The following is a 19,359-nucleotide window of genomic DNA, read 5'->3' as shown; positions in this document are numbered from 1 at the left end:
AGAATACTTTCAGTCATAAATGCTCCAGTCGTCTCCGTCAGTGGTATGAAACCCAAACAATGATCCTTTAAGAGCACTTCAATAATAACCAATGGATGGACATCAATGCAAGACGTTAAAATTAGGCACATTTTTTTAACAGTGAGATTAATTAACTATTGGACCAAACTGTCAAGGGAAATGATGGATTCTCCATCTCTTGGTGTGTTCAAATCCAGACTGAATGTGTTTCTAGCACAAACACAAGCTACTGGGCTCAACAAAAGGATAACAAAGTGAATCTCTCTGGATGAGTGTTATACAAGGCGAGATGATATCAAGAGTCTTTCTATCCTTAAAATCTAGGAATCCGTGCCCTTGTTATTTGGGGAATAGGGCTGACATTTCCAAAGAAGCTTGTGGGAGACTAGGACCTCTCTTCATTTCCTTCCTCTGCCACAGACTTCCTGTGTGACTTTTGGCAAGTCACTGTTCCTGGGATTTTCCAAGGGACCCAAGAGGGCTAGGCTTCCTGGCAACTGAGGCCTGATCCAAAGATCACTGAACTAGGGCTGGTTGAAAATGTTCCTCTATCACCCTCTGCTAGTCCCTACTGGATTTTTTTTTCTGAAACAGCATTGAAATTCAGTGGTATTTTGGCACCTTGTGTCTCTTAAAATGCTAGACCAGACTATTGCAATGCTCTCCACATAGAGACACATCTTAAAGCCCGTTGGAAGCTGGAACTGATGCAGAAGGTGACTGCCAAGCCAAAAATCAGTGTACCCTGTTGCGTTGCACAGCACCTGGTTGCATTGCAAGGTCTGCTTTTGACCTCTTCAGCACTATGTGGCCTGAGATATGCCTATCTGAGAGACCACCTCTTTCCCAGTGACCTGCTGCAATAGATATGACCAACAGAAATTTGCATGCTGGATATCCTTGAGTATAGCAGGATGGAGGTCGAAGGAAGGGGTTCTCCACAAGAACCTGGGGGCTGTGGAATGTCCTCGACTCCTAATCTCAACTAGCCCAATGGTAGATCAACTTCTAGAGTACACATTTGTTTAGCCATCTCTTTGAGGAGCATTGAGAGGAGAGGGCTGAGATGATGTTTCTTCTATTGGGGTATCATTCATCTCTTACCTTGAGAGATGATGCTTGATAGGAAGGCTTGAGGGAGCCTGAGATATGAAAATAGGATGACAACAATGTGGATTGGGAAGGAAGACCCTATCAGATCATCCATCCCCTCCCCTTGGCATGCAAGTAGAGTCCATAATTTGGATGCACGCAGTATCAGACATTAAAATGACATTGACACTGCCATGATGGGTACTATGAAGTACGCTACTAGTGAAAGAGACAGGAATTACTTCTGTCCTCAGACAGCAGCAGTTTTATTGGCATGTAAACTGCAGCTATAGAAGAGTTTCATATGTTCTGAGCAGAGGCAGAGACAAGCATATGTGATTTGAGATCTAGCTCCTCCTAGCAGCTCTGCCAATTATTGTCTTAATAATAGATTGTAAATTCCAAGGCCAAAAGGGACAGTTGTTATAATCTCCTCTGACCTTCTGTATAGCACAGGACATCAACATTTCCCAAAATAATTCCTAGAGAATTTGCAACTTTAAGGAGTCAACATCATCAGATAATAACTGCCTTTCTGTTTCTGCCATTCCTGCTGGTTATTATTTAACAATATAAAATGATTCCCTCTTCTATCCCAAGTCCCCCAATCGAAACCACAACCCAAAAAGCAATGAATCAGATCTAAAACGTCAAAAACAATATCCTTACCCCAGCATAGAAGGGTTTTTCTACCTCCAAAAGGGAGAAGAGCCAGAGATTCCATTAAATCTGTAAGGGATTTTGCTATTCCTGTTGGTTTTATGTTGCAACTGCTCCGATACTACACAGATTTAATATAAATCCCCATGATATCTACTGAAATCTTTTAAAGATAATAGACAAAGTGTCTCAGTCTGCGTGATCCAGCTGCCAGGGTGCTGTGTTTTGACTCAGAAAGCCTTGATGCTATTCCCAGCTATGCCAACATCTTTTTCATGATCTTTTGGTAGTCACGTCCCTTCTCTGTACCTCAGTTTCCTCATCTGTAAAATGGGGATAATGACCCTTGCCATGCTGTGTCATGTGCTTTGAGATCTATGGCTGTAAATTGGCCTGGAGAGCCAGATATCATTATTAAAGGCATGGAAACTTACTGCCCATTCTCTTGGGCTTTTGACACACACACAACACATGTGGAGAAAGGGAGATTTTCTTTGAGATTCAAATGTCTGTGGCATCAGTTTTGGTGTGACATTGTTTTAACAAACATCACAGCATTAATTCCCTTGTGAAGGTAATTCTCAGTGCTCACTGGCAGCAGAGCTCCTGGGAGATTCCAGCAGCAGAATGGGCTGGGGGAGGCTGCTTTCCCTGATAAACCTTGCAAGAATCCGGAGCAGGAGGCAGATAAGGGTTTGTGCAATGCAAACAATCATGATGAGCTGCAGGAGACACCCATCCCAACAGCAGCTTGTAGGTGTCTCTGGAGGAACTGAGAGGACAAGACTGACTGTGAGGCCAGACCCTGTCACCGCCAATGGGCTGCTTCGAGATGAGGATTAAAGGTCAGTGTTAACAGTCTCAGGGCAAACCCTCAATCTCTTCCTCAGATTCAGACCCTAATCTGAAAGACACTCCTCTTTAGCAGTGTCCTCCCTTATTTGACTGAATAAGGGCTCTATTACCTCATCATGATGTTCTGCCAGGGAAACTGGTGAAACATAAAGGAGATCTAACTATACATCACTCTACTTAGCTATTTCCTACAGAACTATATATCTCTATATTGAGCATTTTAAACAATCCCGCTCTACATTCATCTTGGTTTCTAGTCTCTGCTGTCCCACAGCCTTCCGGTATAGCCTTGAGCTAGTCATCCTGGGCCAGATGTTTTAAAGGTATTTAGGTGCCTAGTGGGATTTTCAAAAGCATCCAGCTGCCTAAAAACCATCTAAATCAATTAATTTTAATTACCCAGATGATTCTGAAAATCCCACTAGGAGCCTAAATATCTTTAAAAAACTGGCTTTGGATGCTTTTCTGGATAATTTGTTTTAGCCCAATACAGTTAATTGAGCTCAGTGCAGGGGTAACTAGGGAACTTCTTTGGTGTGTGTTGCAGAATAGATCAGATAAGATAACCATAGAATCATAGAATCGTGGGACTGGAAGGGCCCTCGAGAGGTCATCTAACCTAGTCTCCTCCAATTGAGGCAGGACTAAGTATTATCTAGACCATCCCTGACAGGTGTATGTCTATCCTGCTCTTAAACATCTCCAATGACGGAGATTCCAAAACTTATCTAGGCAATTTATTCCAGTGTTTAACCACCCTCACAGTTAGGAAGTTTTTCCAAATATCCAACCTAAACTATCATTGCTGCAATTTAAGCCCGTTACTTCTTGTCCTAAACTCAAAGTTTAAGGGGAACAATTTCCCTGCTAACTCCTTGTAACAACCTTTTGGTCACTTTTTCCCTTTAAATAGATGAATCTCCAATTGAAAAAAAAATGGGAACAGGTGTGGCTACATCATAAATTAACTGTGTTGCTGCTTTTTGGGTGAGGTTGTAGGGAATCTCTTTCCCAATACACTATGCAATGTCTGCGTGTGAAGCAGTTCCTCGCTGGAGAAAGGATACAAACTCTAATCAAAGTTTGCAATGTCAATTTTTAGGGAATCAAATGGATGGCAATCCACTCCCTTTAACTATATGATTATTCCTTTTTCTCAATCACCAGCTACATCACACAGGGAATTGTGAAGGTGGAAACCTACATGTACTTCATGGAGGAAGGAAAAGCAGAAAATCAAACATCTATCACAGAATTCATCCTGCTGGGATTTGGGAACCTCCCTGAACTGCAAATTATTTTCTTCCTCCTTTTTCTGGTGATCTACATTGTCACCATGACTGCAAACATGCTCATTGTAGCACTAGTTGTGGCTGATCCACACCTGCACACCCCTATGTATTTCTTCCTGGGGAATTTGTCCTGCTTGGAGATCTGTTGCACCTCAGCCATTCTGCCCAGGATGCTGGCCAGCCTCTTGACTGGGGACAGAACCATTTCTGTAACCGGCTGCATTGTGCAATTTTATTGGTTTGGTTTCCTAGTGACTGCTGAGTGCTCTCTGCTAGCTGTGATGTCGTACGATCGATACTTAGCAATATGTAACCCCCTGTACTATGCAATCCATATGAATAGCAGGCTCTGTATGCAGCTAGTAGCCGGATCTTGGCTAAGTTCATTCATAATTCTTAGCACATTAATATCTTTTATGTCACAATTAGCCTTCTGTGGCCCTAATGAAATTGATCATTTTTTTTGTGATCTCACCCCAGTGATTAAACTCTCCTGCAGTAACACTAGTCTGGTTAGCCTGGTGACTCTCATATTCTCCTCCATAGACACTGTTCCCCCATTTCTGTTGACCCTGATATCTTATGTTTGTATCATCTCCACCATCCTGAGGATCCCTTCCACCGCCGGGAAGCAAAAGGCATTTTCCACCTGCTCCTCCCACCTTATTGTGGTTACACTTTTCTATGGGACACTAATAACTGTCTACATGTTACCAAGCACCGGTGCCCTGAAAGCCCCAAACAAAGTGTTTTCTGTCTTCTACACGGTCTTGACACCCCTGATTAATCCTCTCATCTACAGCCTGAGAAACAAAGAGGTCAAGGAGGCCCTGAAGAGAGTGCTGCAGAAATGTAGGGTATTCCCAGGAAGTCAGAGAAATTGATAGAAATGGTAATAAATCAGTACACTAGTCAGAAAGGACCCATCTACATAGTCAAAGTTCTTATCAGTTAAAGCATCCTGTGGTATAGGAAGAAGATACTGAGGATATTTTTAGAGTGGAATCTCCCATTCAGTGTATTTATTTAGATAAATAATGGCAGATCCTCAGCTAGTATACGTTTCGGTAGATTCATTTATTTCAGTTCAGATTGGAACCAGACAATGATCTCCCCCAAATATGTTTTCAAAAATTCCATCCTGAACTCCAGTCATCTTGGCCAAAATGAAAAGCACAGCTAAGTGCATGATGGGAAATGAAAACATTCTTTACTGTTCCCAGAATTATTTCAGTCTCTCTTACCTTGGCTGGCAGGGGTTCTTCTATACTATGAGAAACAGGAAGAGTGGGGAAAGTATACAACCCTAGTCTGAATAGAAGAAATGTTCAAAGATGGGGTAGAGAAGCTAGGCCTCCAAATATCATTAAAAATCAGTGGGATTTGGTTCCTACATTTCCTAAGTGTGGTTGATTTTTTTTTCACCTATGGAAAATTTCAAAACTCTCTTTTTTTAAAAATCAGGATATTTTCACAAAAACTAAACCGCTCAGCCTGACAGAATACGGGTTTTAAATGGGTTCTGTGTAATCGCTTCAGAAATGCACTTTTCCTGCAGAAAATCAAACCAGCTAACCAGCGCCCAACCAGCCCTGTCAAAAGATGGTTATATAATAAATTACAATATTTGGGATTTTTAAATATTTTGTTCTTTTATTTCTCATATTTTATTTCTAAATAATATCCCCAAGTCTTTTTACATTGCCAGAATCCTATTCCATTTGTGATATCCTGTGGTTTGTGTTTCTTGGATTCTCCATTTGTCTTTGGAAAATACCCCAATCTGCTCTGATACCCTGGGTTTACAAGCCAGCGCCCTAATGCTTGAGCTACGGAGACATTATGTGATACCACATATCTTACACAAGGCTCCAGCGAGTAAGGTATTGCACTTGAAATCAGATCACCTGCCTTCTGTTATTTATTCTGGCCTCAGATGGGGTCTTGGAAAAGCCACTGGCCTCTTTTTTCCCAACTCCCCTTTTGTCTGTTTCAGCTGTAAATTTTATGGGCCAGGAACATCCTCCCCCTATATGGGTTTGTGGATCACCCAGAGCAATGGGGACCCCACCTCTATGTCTGTCCTTAAGGAATCACCATGGTCAAATAGTAATAGTCCTTGTGCTTTTGGTGAGTTCTGCTGGTGTTGACCTGGATATTATTTAACAATGTAAAATGACTCCCGCTTCTATCTCAGAACTCCAACCCCACCCTAAAAAAATGAAATGACTAAAATCTAAAAAAAAAAAAAAAATCCTACCCCAGAGCAGATTTTTTTTTACCTCCAAAAGGGAGAAGAACCAGAGACTTCATTAAATCTACAAGGGGCTTTGCCATTCCCCTGTTGATTTTATGTTGAAGTTTCCCAAATATAATAGTGATGGGCAGTAATCAGATAGATACTGAAATCAGAGAATCATAGGACTGGAAAGGACCTTGAGAGGTCATCTAGTGCAATCCCCTGCATTCATGGCAGGATTAAGTATTACCTAGACCATCCCTGACAGATATTTGTCTAACCTTTCAAATCTTTGAAATGTAATAGACAAAGTCTCTCAGTTTGTGTGGTCCAGCAGCCAGGGTAATACACTTTGACTGAGGATGCCTGGGGGCTATTCCCAGATAAGTGAATGCTTGCTTCATGACCATTTGGGACTCATTTCCCTTCTTTCTACCTCAGGTTCCTCATCAGTCAAACAGAGATAATGCCATCAGTGCTCCTGTGTAATGTGCTTTGAGATCAACACATGGAGAATGATCTGGTAGAGCTAGATATAATTATTAAAGGCATGGAAACATATTTCCCATTCTCTTGGGCTCTTGGCACACATACAGCATATGGGGGGAAAGGGAGGTTTCTTTTGGAATTCGAATGCCAGTGGCATCAGCTTTGGTGTGACACTGTTTTAACAAACACCACTGTATTAATTCCCTTGGGAAGGTAACTCTCAGTGCTCACTGGCAGCAGAGCCCACGGGAGATCATAGCAACTTGTAGGGCCAGGGGGCGGTTGCTTTCCCTGATAAACCCTGCAAGGATCCAGAGCAGGAGTCAGAAAAGCATTTGTGTGATGCAAACAATCATGACTAGCAGCAAAAGAGAGAGACCAACCCCAACAGCAACATATAGGTTTCTACAGAGGTACTGAGAGGACAAGACTGACTGTGAGGCCAGACCTGGTCACCGTCGAAGGAGAGGTTGCTGCTTCATGATGAGGATTAAAGATTAGTGTTAACAGTCTCAGAGCAAAATCTCAGTCTCTTCCTGAGACACAGCCCTTAATGTGAAAGACACTCCTCTACAAGATCAAATAGTCCTTTCTGGCTGTTAAATCTATGAATCTATAAATGAATAAATGTGGGGGCAGGGGTAGAAGAAAGATATATTAATGGTGTTGCTGCTCTTGGCTAGGCTGGTAGGGAACCTCTATCCCAATACCCTCTGCAACACCTGGGAGTGAAGCAGTTCCTTAGCTAAGAAAAGAGCTTGCAATCTCAATTTTTATGGAATGAAATGGATGGAAATCAACTGAGTTTAATAGTACAGCAAACTCCCTAAGTGAGTATTGCTTTTTCTCAATCACCAGGTACATCACACAGAGAACGGTGGAAATGGAAACCTTCATGCAACTCATGGAGAAAAGAGAAGGGGACAACCAAATGTCTATCACACAATTCATCCTGATGGGATTTGAGAAGCTCCCTGAATGGCAAATTCTTTTCTTCCTGCTGTTTCTAGTGATCTACTTAGGGGTGGTCTATGCTACAGACCTTTATCGTTATAACTATGTCACTCAGGGCCACACCCCTTCTCCCACTAGAGCATTGTTTCCCAAATTTTTGGCTGAAATGGTTTCTGATGAAAATGTGGCATTTTCCATGAAAAGCAGTTTTGATGGACAATCTTCAACCAGCCATATTTAACACATTATCAGACCTAAAATAATGCACCCTAAAATACTTTATAAAAACTATATATTATAAAGTCGCACAAAGAAAGGGATAAATAAGTAATATATTTGGATGAATAATGCATCACTGTTACCAATTTCACTCAACTATCGCTAATACAACAGATCAATTGATACTAGACTTGTCCGTTTAGAGAAGAAGTGATCAAGTTACAGATGAGCCATCACCAACATGTACAAACTCCTAAGCACATACTCCTCAGAACCTGTAAAAGCAGCAAAGAATCCTGTGGCACCTTATAGACTAACAGACATTTTGGAGCATGAGCTTTCATAGGTGAATACCCACTTCGTCGGATGCATGTAGTGGAAATTTCCAGGGGCAGGTATATATATGCAAGCAAGAAGCAGGCTAGAGATAACGAGGTTAGTTGAATCAGGGAGGATGAGGCCCTCTTCTAGCAGCTGAGTTGTGAAAACCAAGGGAGGAGAAACTGCTTTTGTAGTTGGCTAGCCAGTCACAGTCTTTGTTTAATCCCAGGCACACCGCACAATCCACTGTCTACAGCCAAGCACTGAGGTACAACCGCATCTGCTCCAACCCGTCAGACAGAGACCAACACCTACAAAATCTTATCTCTAGCCTTAAAGACAGGTGACACTTTATATGGGTTTAAGCAGGCCACAACTTTATTACTAGATGTGTGGGACTACCTGGCAGATAAAAGCGCACAGTGCAGGTAGGGTGATCAGATGTTCAGATTTTACAGGGACAGTCCCGATATTCAGGGCTTCATCTTATATAGGTGCCAATTACCTGCCCACCCCATACTTACTATCTGGTTTTTCATACTTACTATCTGGTCACCTCCTTTCCCAATGGAGTACCTGCACCGGATGTCTGCCGCACACTTACATAATGAGTAGCGACATTCTGACTCCTGTCCCTACTCACCATAACAAAGCCCTCCCTGAACCCGCTGTGGGGAAGGAGAAAAATCCCCACTCCATTTAGGCTTATCTGGTGGCGAGGGAAAAATTCCTTCCCAGGCCCCCCAGAAAGGAGTGACTAGTACAATGCTCATAGCAGGTTCTGACCAAAACCTGGTATTTTGCCACCTCAAGGGGAGGGAGGGTGCACGCTGCTCCACCTGGTCTGGGAAAAGGGGCTTGTGCATGTGTTTATATAAATTTTGTTTCATTGTGCACTTATATTTTATATAAAACCAATAAACATGCCGTTAAAAAATCTCACTCATTTACACCAAGGCTACCCAATTTCTCCACTTTTCCTAGTTCTCATTGCAAGAGGAGAACCCCTGGCAGCCAGTGTTAGAGACAATGAAATAACATTGGGAATAAAAGTCAATTCAGCTGTAGCAATTTACACCAGCTCAGGCACTGCTTTTATTCATCTAAATAAATGCAACTCAAAGGAAGATGCAACACTAAAAATTCCTCAGTATCTTCTTCCTTTAACGCAGGATGTTTTGACTGACAAGAGCTTAGATTGCTCCTTTCTGACCAGCAAATTGATTTATTACCATATAAATCAATATCTCCGAATGCCCGACATTTCTGCAGAGCTCTCCCCAGGGCTTCCTCGACCTCTTTTTTTCTCAGGCTGTTGATGAGGGGATTGATCAAGGCATCAAGACAGTGTAAAGGACAGAAACACTTTGTCTGAGGCTGCACCTCTGTAGCACTTTAATGAAGACTCTCTAAGTTGATGGGAGAGAGTTCTTCTGTCAGCTTAGTTAACCCAACTTCCAGAGAGGTGGTAGCTCTAGTGCAGTGGTTTTCAAACATACTTTCTGGGGACCCATTTGAAGAAAATTGTTGATGCCCACAACCCAAAGGAGCTGGGGATGAGGGATCAGGATGTGGGTGGGGTGCTCTGGGCTGGAACAGGGGGTTGGGGTACAGGAAGGGATCAGGGCTCTGGGTTGGAGATGCAGGCTCTGGGATAGGGCCAGGGATGAGGGGTTTGGGGTGCAGAAAGGGGTTCTGGGTTTGGAGGGGGGATCAGGGCAGGGGATTGGGGCATGGGGTTGGGGTGTGGAATTACCTCTGGCAGCTCCCAGTCAGTGGCAGAGCCAGTGCTCCGGGGACAGCGCTGCGACACAGAAGCAGCCAGCAGCAGGTCTGACTCCTAGGTGGAGGCACGCAAGCGGCTCCACGTGACTCTCACCTGCAGGCACTGCCCCTCCAATTCCCATTGGCAGGTTCCTGCACAGCCAGTGCTTGGGGTGGGGGCAGCGCGCGAAGCCCCATGCCCTCCCCTCCCTGCCTAGAAGCTGGACCTGCTGCACATATTCAGTACAGACATCCAGAAGTTCAAGTCAATAGGATCCTGCATCTCTTTTGTATTCTGAACAGATGTTCCTGCTTTTTCTCTTCAGCACCCTTTGACTCCAGTGATTGTTATTGTTTCAATTACAAGGAAGGCCAGAGCGGCCTATGGCTGAGCTGTGAGGAAGCAGCATGCGAGAGTTACCAAGGATAAGATTTTCAAACTGCCTCAGATTCCTTTTGTAAAGCTTCTGATTCCACAAAGTCAAGTGCGTGGGAAACTTGGGTATTACCCTGAAAATTAAGGTAGGCTTCTAAACTAGGAGTTTCAAAGCACAGCACAGTTAAGAAGGTGGTAGGTTGCATAGATTTGTGAATTTCAAGGCCAAAAGGGACAATTATTATCATCTAGTCTGATATCCTGTATAACTAGGCTCGGCAGATTTCAATTTTTAAATATATATTTGATGGATAATATCAATGTTTATCTGTAAACATTTTTATCAATTTAAATTTTCACAGTTGTGTGAAATTTATGGGGGTCAGACAATAATTATGTAGCGACAGTGGACAGTTTAAGCTTTATAACCCTTAAAACACAAATTTTTCAACATCACACATCAAAATATACAACAGAACTAGCTTTAAATCAAACTCTAATAAGTTCTCAAGCAGCATTTTTCTTACTATTAACAATCGAAAAAAAATGTCATTGGTTTGTGTGTTGTATGGTGAAATCGACATTTACTGAAAAAAGCTGATTATGCAGCATTCATTACAACACTTTTTATACACATTAATGTGGGACTCTAGTAAGTTTTCAAGCAGCATTTTCCTAACTTCTACTGTGTCTAAAAATCTATTGTCAGTGGAAATACTTTTCCATCAGTTTGTGTATGCACATTGAAATAGCTGTTCACCAACATTTACTGACAAAAAAACTAATGCTTCCAAGCATATGTATAACATATGCCAAAGAATCCCACCAAATGATTCCTGCATAACTTGTATGTGAGATATAGCATATAGCATTTCAGTTTAAGACAAGCTGTCAAATTAGGACTCAAAGGACCTGGATTTTACCCCAGCTCAGCCACTCAACTGTTGTGTGATCTTGGGTATATTGTTTCCTCTCTTTTCTTCCCCACACACCCGTTGTCTCTCCTGTTTTCTTAGGTTGGAGAGGACTGGACTCGGGCAGAGCTATTTCTCAACATGTGTCTATACAGTGTAAATGGGTCTGTAATCTCAGTTGGCACCACTAATTGCTACAGTATTACAAATCATAGTAGACGTGATGGGAAATACCCAACTGGATTGTTATTAGGTTTATTCATTGCAGCTTCCTGTAAATGTTGTAGGATTCCAAGCACATCTTCTTCTCCATGGTCACCATGCCCAAGATTTTGGCTGGCTTCCTCTCAGGGCACCAGGCTATCTCCTTCACCAGCTGCCTGGAGCAGCTCCATTTATTCCACTTCCTGAGCAGCACTGGAGCCGTGCTTCTAGCCATCATGACCTATGACTGCTATGTGGCCATCTGCACCCCACTGTGCTACACAGGGGTCATGAGCCCACGGGTGTGACTGCTCATGGCAGCGGCCCCTGGTCCAGTGGCTTCCTGAATGCGCTGATGCACACAGTCAAGAACTACCGGCTGCACTTCTGCATTCACCACTTCTTCTGTGACATCAAGCCCCTGCTGAGCCTGGCCTCTGGCAGCATCCGCCTCAACCTGAGCCTTTTCAACATCATCACCGGGGGCATCATAGTCATCCCCTTTATCCTCACGCTCCTCTCCTACCTCTACATTGTCTCCTTCCTCTTCCTGAAGGTACAGTCATGGGAGAGCAGGAGGAAGGCCTTCTCCACCAACACCTCCCACCTCACGGTGGTGACTTTATTTTACATGCCTGGTATCTTTAACTTAGTATTTCCATCTCTGGAGGATACCCCAGAGCAGAACATGATAGTCATCCTCAGGTATAGCATCATCACCTCAGTCCTGAACCCCCTGGTCTGCACCCTGAGGAACTGGGAGGTGAAATCTGCCCTGAAGAAAATATTAGGAAGGAAACTGTTCCCTGAAGGACATGAATAAACTGAACAGTGATTTATAGTAAGGGATAGTTGTGTATTGGACAGAGGATATTTGATTGCAGGGAATAAGAAAAATGGGTGGAAATAAACAATCAGTGGAGAACTGATGAGGAATCCTTTTGTTTGACCAAAAGAAAGAAAGAAAGAAAGAAACAAACAAACAAAAAATCAGTTGCCAACATTTGCGTGAGATGTTGGTTTTTCATGGAAGATGTGGAAATTGCCAAAACTCAGAAATATGCCATCTAGAACCAGGATTTTTTAGTTTCAGGGTTTTGGTTGCCAATGAAATTAAAAAAAAAAGACAAAAATAGTTTTGTGTGAAAAAATTATGTTGAAATATCCATTTTTCATCAGAAAGTTTTGATGGAAAACTTTCATGCATCCCTATTAAGAAGCCCAGCCATTATTCATTTCTAACAATGGTCTGAGTCTGAGATTTTCAAAGGTGTCAGATGGAGTTAGGCACTTAAATCCCATGGGACCTTGATAAGAATTGGGAACCCATAAGTTCCTTTGAAAATTTCAGTCTCCATGCATAGCTAAATAATAAATCTACCACCCAACAGACTGCAGAACTCAACCCTACAAAGCATCTAGCTCCCACAACGATCTAATCTATATCAGTCCCTTGCAGTCCCCCACCCATGTCCCTCTACTTCAGCCCATGCAAATAGATGTTCCTTGCAATGTGCCATGAGGGTCAACCAAAAAGGGCTATTTTGGATCTAAAAGGAAGAGAGATGTGGGGAGCTCGTTCTACAACTGAGGACTTCTCACTCAGAAAGCTTTGGGCTAGATACATAAAGGCATGGGGGCATTCCAACCCTCCATGATATTGGATAAAGTTCATAGGAGAGCAACAACACTGATTAAAAGGTCTAAGAAAACCATGATCTGCAAGGAAAGATTGAAAAAATTAGGTTAGTTTAATCTAGACAAGAGAAGACTGAGGGGCAACATGTTAACAATTTTCAAATATGTAAAAGGTTATTATAAAGTGGAAGGTGATGAATAGTTCTCTGTAACCACTGAGTACAGGAAAAGAAGCAAGGGGCTTAAATTGCTGCAAGGGTGGTTTACGCTGGACATTAAGAAAAACTGGAATAAATTGCCTAGGGAGGTTGTAGAATCTCTTTCATTGGAGGTTTTTAAGAGCAGATTATAGAAACACCTGTCAGGGATGGTCTAGATAATTCTTAGTCATAGACTCATAGACTTAAGGTCAGAAGGGACCATTATGGTCATCTAGTCTGACCTCCTGCACAATGCAGGCCACAGAATCTCACCCACCCACTCCTGTAACAAACCTCTAACCTATGTCTAAGTTACTGAAGTCCTCAAATCGTGGTTTAAAGATCTCAAGGTGCAGAGAATCTTCCAGCAAGTGACCCATGCCTCACACTGCAGAGGAAGGTGAAAAACCTCCAGGGCCTCTGCCAATCATCCCGGGAGGAAAATTCCTTCCTGACCCCAAATATTGCGATCAGTTAAACCCTGAGCATGTGGGCAAGACTCACCAACCAGCAACCAGGAAAGAATTCTCTGTAGTAACTCAGATCCCACCCCATCTAACATCCCATCACAGGCCATTGGGCATATTTACCTGCTAATAATAAAAAATCAATTAATTGCCAAAATTAGGCTATCCCATCATACCATCCCCTCCATAAATGTATCAAGCTTAGTCTTGAAGCCAGATATGTCTTTTGCCCCCACTACTCCCCTTGGAAGGCTATTTTAGAACGTCACCCCTCTAATCATTAGAAACCTTTGTCTAATTTCAAGTCTAAACTTCCTAGTGTCTAGTTTATATCCATTTGTTCTTGTGTCCACATTTGTACTAAGCTTAAATAATTCCTCTCCTTCCCTGGTATTTATCCCTCTGATATATTTATAGCGAGCAATCATGTCTCCCCTCAGCCTTCTTTTGGTTAGGCTAAACAAGCCAAGCTCTTTGAGTCTCCTTTCCTAAGACAGGTTTTCCATTCCTCAGATCATCCTAGTAGCGCTTCTCTGTACTTGTTCCAGTTTGAATTCATCCTTCTTAAACATGGGAGACCAGAACTGCACATAGTATTCCAGATGGGGTCTCACCAGTGCCTTGTATAGTCCTGGCATGAGTGCAGGGGACTGGACTAGATGACCTTTCGAGGTCCCTTCCAGTCCTACGATTCTATGATTCTATGAGTTAGCTCTAACCTCTTGGTATCGGGAAACCTGAGAGCCAACTTCAGAGTAAGATGATCAGTTGGGTCATGCAGTGCTGGAAGGGGTCCCCAGAGACCTCGAACAAGACCTATACCAGGAGCACTGTACTGGGGAAAGCATGGACATCTTCCTGAGTGCCTGTAACATGTGATGGTGGGGATCTGGCGTTGGTCCATGGAAGTGGGAGGAACTGAGCCAGAGGCAGATGGTGCCATGGTCAAGTAACCAGGTGCAGATGATCTAAGGGGCTGCACTGGAGCTGGGTGAGGGTCTTCATGCTCACAAAGGTGAGAGCAGTACTGTTGACCTGCAGTGATCAGGAGAGACTTCTCTGTGACCATCAAAGAAGTAGTCAGATATGAGAGTCCCTGAGCAGGCACCAGAGTCAACGGTGCAGGGTTGGGGGTGAATTTCACTCCCAAGAATAAAGAACAAAGGTGCCAAACTCTTCAATTAGCTCAGCTGGACCCAGAGGGAGACAGACAGACCATAGGGGAGGTGAAGATCTCTGCCCTGAGGGCTGAATCTCACAGGCCTTCTTCTACTGATTGCAGCAAGAAGATACCCCAAGGAGAATGATACCAGCCTATTCAAAGAATTGGGTGCTTGCTGCTTGTTCAGCTCAGGACAGTGTGGGGATGTTAATGCGAAATCTGTGGTGTATTTTTTAAATACATAGGCCTTGTGTCTTGTGTACCTTTTGGTACTGAAGAAATCTGTAGATTACATACTATTATTGTTTTGTTAGCATAGTACTTGCTGTATTGCTATAATGAAAAGATTGTGTGTATATTTATGAGGAATCTTTATTAACCCTCAAATTGTCCCTTTAATAAACTTGAAGGTTTGTTTTTAGTCTGAGCAGCTTTACTACATTGTGGTATCTTTATTCCAAACTGGAGCAACTCCAAGTACTGGCATCTACAGCTGTCCCAATTTTCATATTTACCTGATGTGTTATTGTCCACAGGTGGGTGTTCCATGGTCAAAACAGGACTAAAATGGAATTATTGTGGGTATTTGTGAAATCCAAGTTGGCTGGGCTACACCAGGTCAGCCTTTCCTCAGATAAACAAAACCAAAACTAGAAAGAGACCCTATCCCACCCAATTTTAGCCAAGAGGCTTGTGGTTAGGGCACTCTGCTGGTAGACAGGAGACATGGGTTCCAGCCCCTGCTCCAAGTCAGGCAGGGCTGTGGTCCTGAGTGCTCTAACCACTGAGACATTGAGTATAATGGGACATCCTTCCAAAAAAGTTTTGCCCCCAGCTGTACTTTGTGTGAGGGGAGGGGGTAACACTTTCCAGGGGGACTCTAGGTTGTGAGGTACCTTATCACTGCCTGCCCTTAACATGAAGCAATCTTGTCTATGACTACTTTGGTTCAGCTCCTTGAAACCAACATCCTCTGAGATCTCACCCTCTCTGTGCAGAGTAGTGCTTTGTACACACCAACCGCTGAGTCTTTGGAGTGCTCCCCGCAGCGTTCAGCCCCTGTCACTGGACACACAGTAATTACCAAGTCTGGCGCCTCCAAAGGTTGTTTGGCCCAGCTATGCATTCACACTTTGCTTACCATTACAAATGGAAGTTTATTACCTAAGGTAGAGATTGAAGGGATGCTGAATAAGGAGAGTGGAAGCAGCTATGATTACAAATTCAACAGAAGTATAACACGCTTCTAAGTGACTAAACATGACTTGAGCAGGTTAAAAATCTGCCTAAAATTAAGTAGCTCTCCTAAAGCAACACCTCAGCATCATCAGCCTCCAGGGCCAGGATTCAGCTCTCATGGATGCAAAAAATACGGTGCTTTTTGTCCTTCAGTGTGGGACCAAAAATGTCCTTTTTCCTCCTTATAGTCCAGTCAACCATTGACACCTATTCTTCTTGTTTGCTCTCCAAAGTGCTGCTGCTATTTTGCTTTTCTCATCCTCTTCTTAATTTGCTTTTCCTGTTGACTTCAGATGCAGATGAATGTCCATTCCATCTGATTTATCCTACTCTTGCTGCATCCCGGGACTAGGCAGACAGGTAACCCAACGTTTCTTTGTTTGGGCAAACCTTGTTCATCAACCCTGCCTAGTTAAATAGTGTGAACATGTTTTTGATACACATTCTTCTTGAATTACACTCTGTAGCCTTATTGATGATTGATGACAGATGATTGATTAATTGATTAATTAATATTGATTACAGATTAATCTCTTAGAGCACAGTGGTCAAGAAAGTTTCAGTCTCCTGAGGGCTAAAGTATCAGGAATATTTTTATCAGTATAATTAGAATGAGAGACTCTAAGTACACACAAGAAAAAACTGCAGTTTGCCAGAAGTCCCTTTATTAGCAAATCCATTAAGCAGATAAACAATCCCACAAACACCAAAGTACAACAGAAGATAGATAGATAGTACAAAGTAGTTAGCCCTAGGACCAGAATCACTCACTTTTCATCTCTCCTTCTGGGAGACCCTGGAGTGTCAGTCATTATCTTCCCCATCATCATCTTCATTGTCATCACCATCACTGTGATTGTTATGCTGGCGTCTTTCATTTCTCCCCAATACACAGGCTGGGCAATACCTTTTGATCCTGTGTTATGCTTACTCCTGCGAAGGCTCACACAACGCATAAGGGTTCCAACCTCTTTTTCCTTGTCCTTCCTTATACTTTCATACCTCACTAACTTAAAGGTTCCCCAGTTCTCAATGGCTATTCCCCTTCGTTCCTCTTCTTCTCACTAACATCTACATCAATGAGTTCCCACAGCAACTTGAGGTTATTACAGAATCCCACAAAATGTAACTAAGAGGCATCTTGTGGTATTAACTGGCACATTGCAGCATATTTTTCAGTCAATATCTGCATAGTTTCCAGAACATCAGCAAATCTGATGAGGTTCAACAAGGACAAGTGCAGAGTCCTGAACTTAGGAAGGAAGAATCCCATGCACCGCTACAGGCTGGGGATTGGCTGGCTAAGCAGCAGTTCTGCAGAAAAGGACCTGGGGATTATAGTAGACAAGAAGCTGGATATGAGTCAGCAGTGTGCCCTTGTTGCCAAGAAGGCCAATGGCATATTGAGCTGTATTAGTAGGAGCATTGTCAGCAGATCGAGGGATGTGATTATTCCCCTCTATTCAGCACTGGTGAGACCACACCTGGAGTACTGTGTCCAGTTTTGGTCCCCTCACTTCAGGAGGGATGTGGACAAATTGGAGAGAGTCCACTGCAGTGCAACGAAAATGAGGAGGGGGCTGGAGCACATGACTTACGAGGAGAGGCTGAGGGAAATGGGGTTATTTAGTCCGCCGAAGAGAAGAGTGAGGGAGGATTTGATAGCTGCTTTCAACTACCTAAAAGGAGGTTCCAAAAAGGATGGAGCTAAGCTGGTGAAGCACTGGAATTGGTTACCTAGGGAGGTGGTGGAATCTCCCTTCTTAGAGGTTCTTAAGGCCCAGTTGGACAAAGCCATAGCTGGGATGATTTAGATGGGCTTGGTCCTGCTTTGAGCAGGGGGTTGGACTAGACGACCTCCTGAGGTCTCTTCCAACCCTAATCTTCTATGAATCTATGATTTAACGTCTTTCACTGTAATCTTACACTTCATAATTACAGGGTTATCTTTTGGCCCACAGGTCATGGCAACCTGTTTCAGGCCTAAAAGCTTGTGTGACTAAGCTGAATATCTTATATATCCCACCCACCATCCTGGTGTCATAGAGCCTGAGCTCTTAGCAAACCAAGCCAGGCTCAGATTTTTCACTGATGCCTAGATCTTCTGAGAGCAAGTCTCATTAATTTAATTGTTATTGCACTAGACAGCTTACAAAAATCTCACCCTAAGAGTCAGACCTAAGACAAGATTGCAGGCTTCATGGTTCTTCAATTGCTCATCACAAAATAGGTCAGACCCTTCCCCAGCACTTTGATCAATAGCAAAATATCTGATTCCCCAAATCTCAGTGAACCAAACACAGGGGTTATTCTCCCACAGTCTGGGGCTGTCAAAGGAAAGGCAATTAAGTCCCCACATTTTATTGAAATTCAATGTCTGGTTGTCTGGTTCAGACCAGCAAGTGATGCATGCTACAGAGGAAGGCAAAAAATTCCCAGGGTTTCTGGTAATCTGACCTGGTCAAAATTGCTTCCAGACCCCAAACTTGGTGATCAGTTAAACCCCATTACTGAAGCATCTGTGTTCCTCCTAATCCTTGAATATATGTATTTATTCTGGAGAAACACTGGTCAGGAGGGACAGAAATGCAGGCCTGTGCCTCTAAGAGGGGACAGCTGAGGAGCTGGGAGCCCTTGTAGAATCATGGTAGGGAAAAAGAGGTGTATTTTGTGCTATGACATAGATGGTATAAGAAGTGGGATCTGAGCCTACACCGGAGGCCTTTGATCTTTAAATTCATGGAACATGTAAGAACTAGACAATGGTCCTTTCCTCAGGTCATAGCTGCAGGAGGTTGGTGTTGGCATAACTGGGTTGAGAAGGAATTTGTATTCACCTCTGCTGAAGTATTTCCCAGGAAATTCACTTCACCCGTATTGTCCCAAAGGACTATGCTTTCCTGTCACATCATTCAATATAGTCCTGAGATCACCCAGGCTCACAATAATACATCACCTTTACATTTAATACAATAGACTCCAGAGATACTTAAACTTAATTCAAGTTGTTTTCAAGGATATTGCAGGAAATTTCCATCTCTTTCCCAATCAATTATTAAACAACATTATAAATTGAAAGAAAAGAAAAGATAAAAAATAATATTAGCTAGACAAAAATACTGGAAACCTGGTAAGTATTATTAGTGGTATTACTATTAAATCTATATTAACATAATATCATGCAAAGTCATTAATATCATTAGGTTTGTGCCATTATGATTTATGTACTGATTGCATTTTCTTATTTCCTTAG

The 19,359-nt window shown here is 42.8% G+C and overlaps 1 protein-coding gene and 1 pseudogene across 1 annotated transcript; both read left to right on the top strand.

Moving 5' to 3' along the window:
• Positions 1 to 3,832: 3,832 nt before the first annotated feature.
• Positions 3,833 to 4,804, top strand: LOC123348379 (olfactory receptor 11A1-like). Its single transcript, XM_044985898.1, has one exon. The coding sequence runs from the start codon at positions 3,833 to 3,835 to the stop codon at positions 4,802 to 4,804; it is 972 nt and encodes a 323-aa protein (XP_044841833.1).
• Positions 4,805 to 6,667: 1,863 nt separating this feature from the next.
• Positions 6,668 to 12,223, top strand: LOC123348378 (annotated as a pseudogene).
• The last annotated feature ends 7,136 nt before the right edge of the window (positions 12,224 to 19,359 follow it).

Source organism: Mauremys mutica, chromosome 13, assembly GCF_020497125.1.
Source record: "Mauremys mutica isolate MM-2020 ecotype Southern chromosome 13, ASM2049712v1, whole genome shotgun sequence".
Taxonomy (NCBI): Eukaryota; Metazoa; Chordata; order Testudines; family Geoemydidae; genus Mauremys; species Mauremys mutica.
This window is presented reverse-complemented; position numbering and strand designations above follow the sequence as displayed.

What these genes read in the sequence shown, in the direction of transcription:
- LOC123348379 (XM_044985898.1), top strand. Translation starts at nt 3,833, where the DNA reads ATGTACTTCATGGAGGAAGGAAAAGCAGAAAATCAAACATCTATCACA.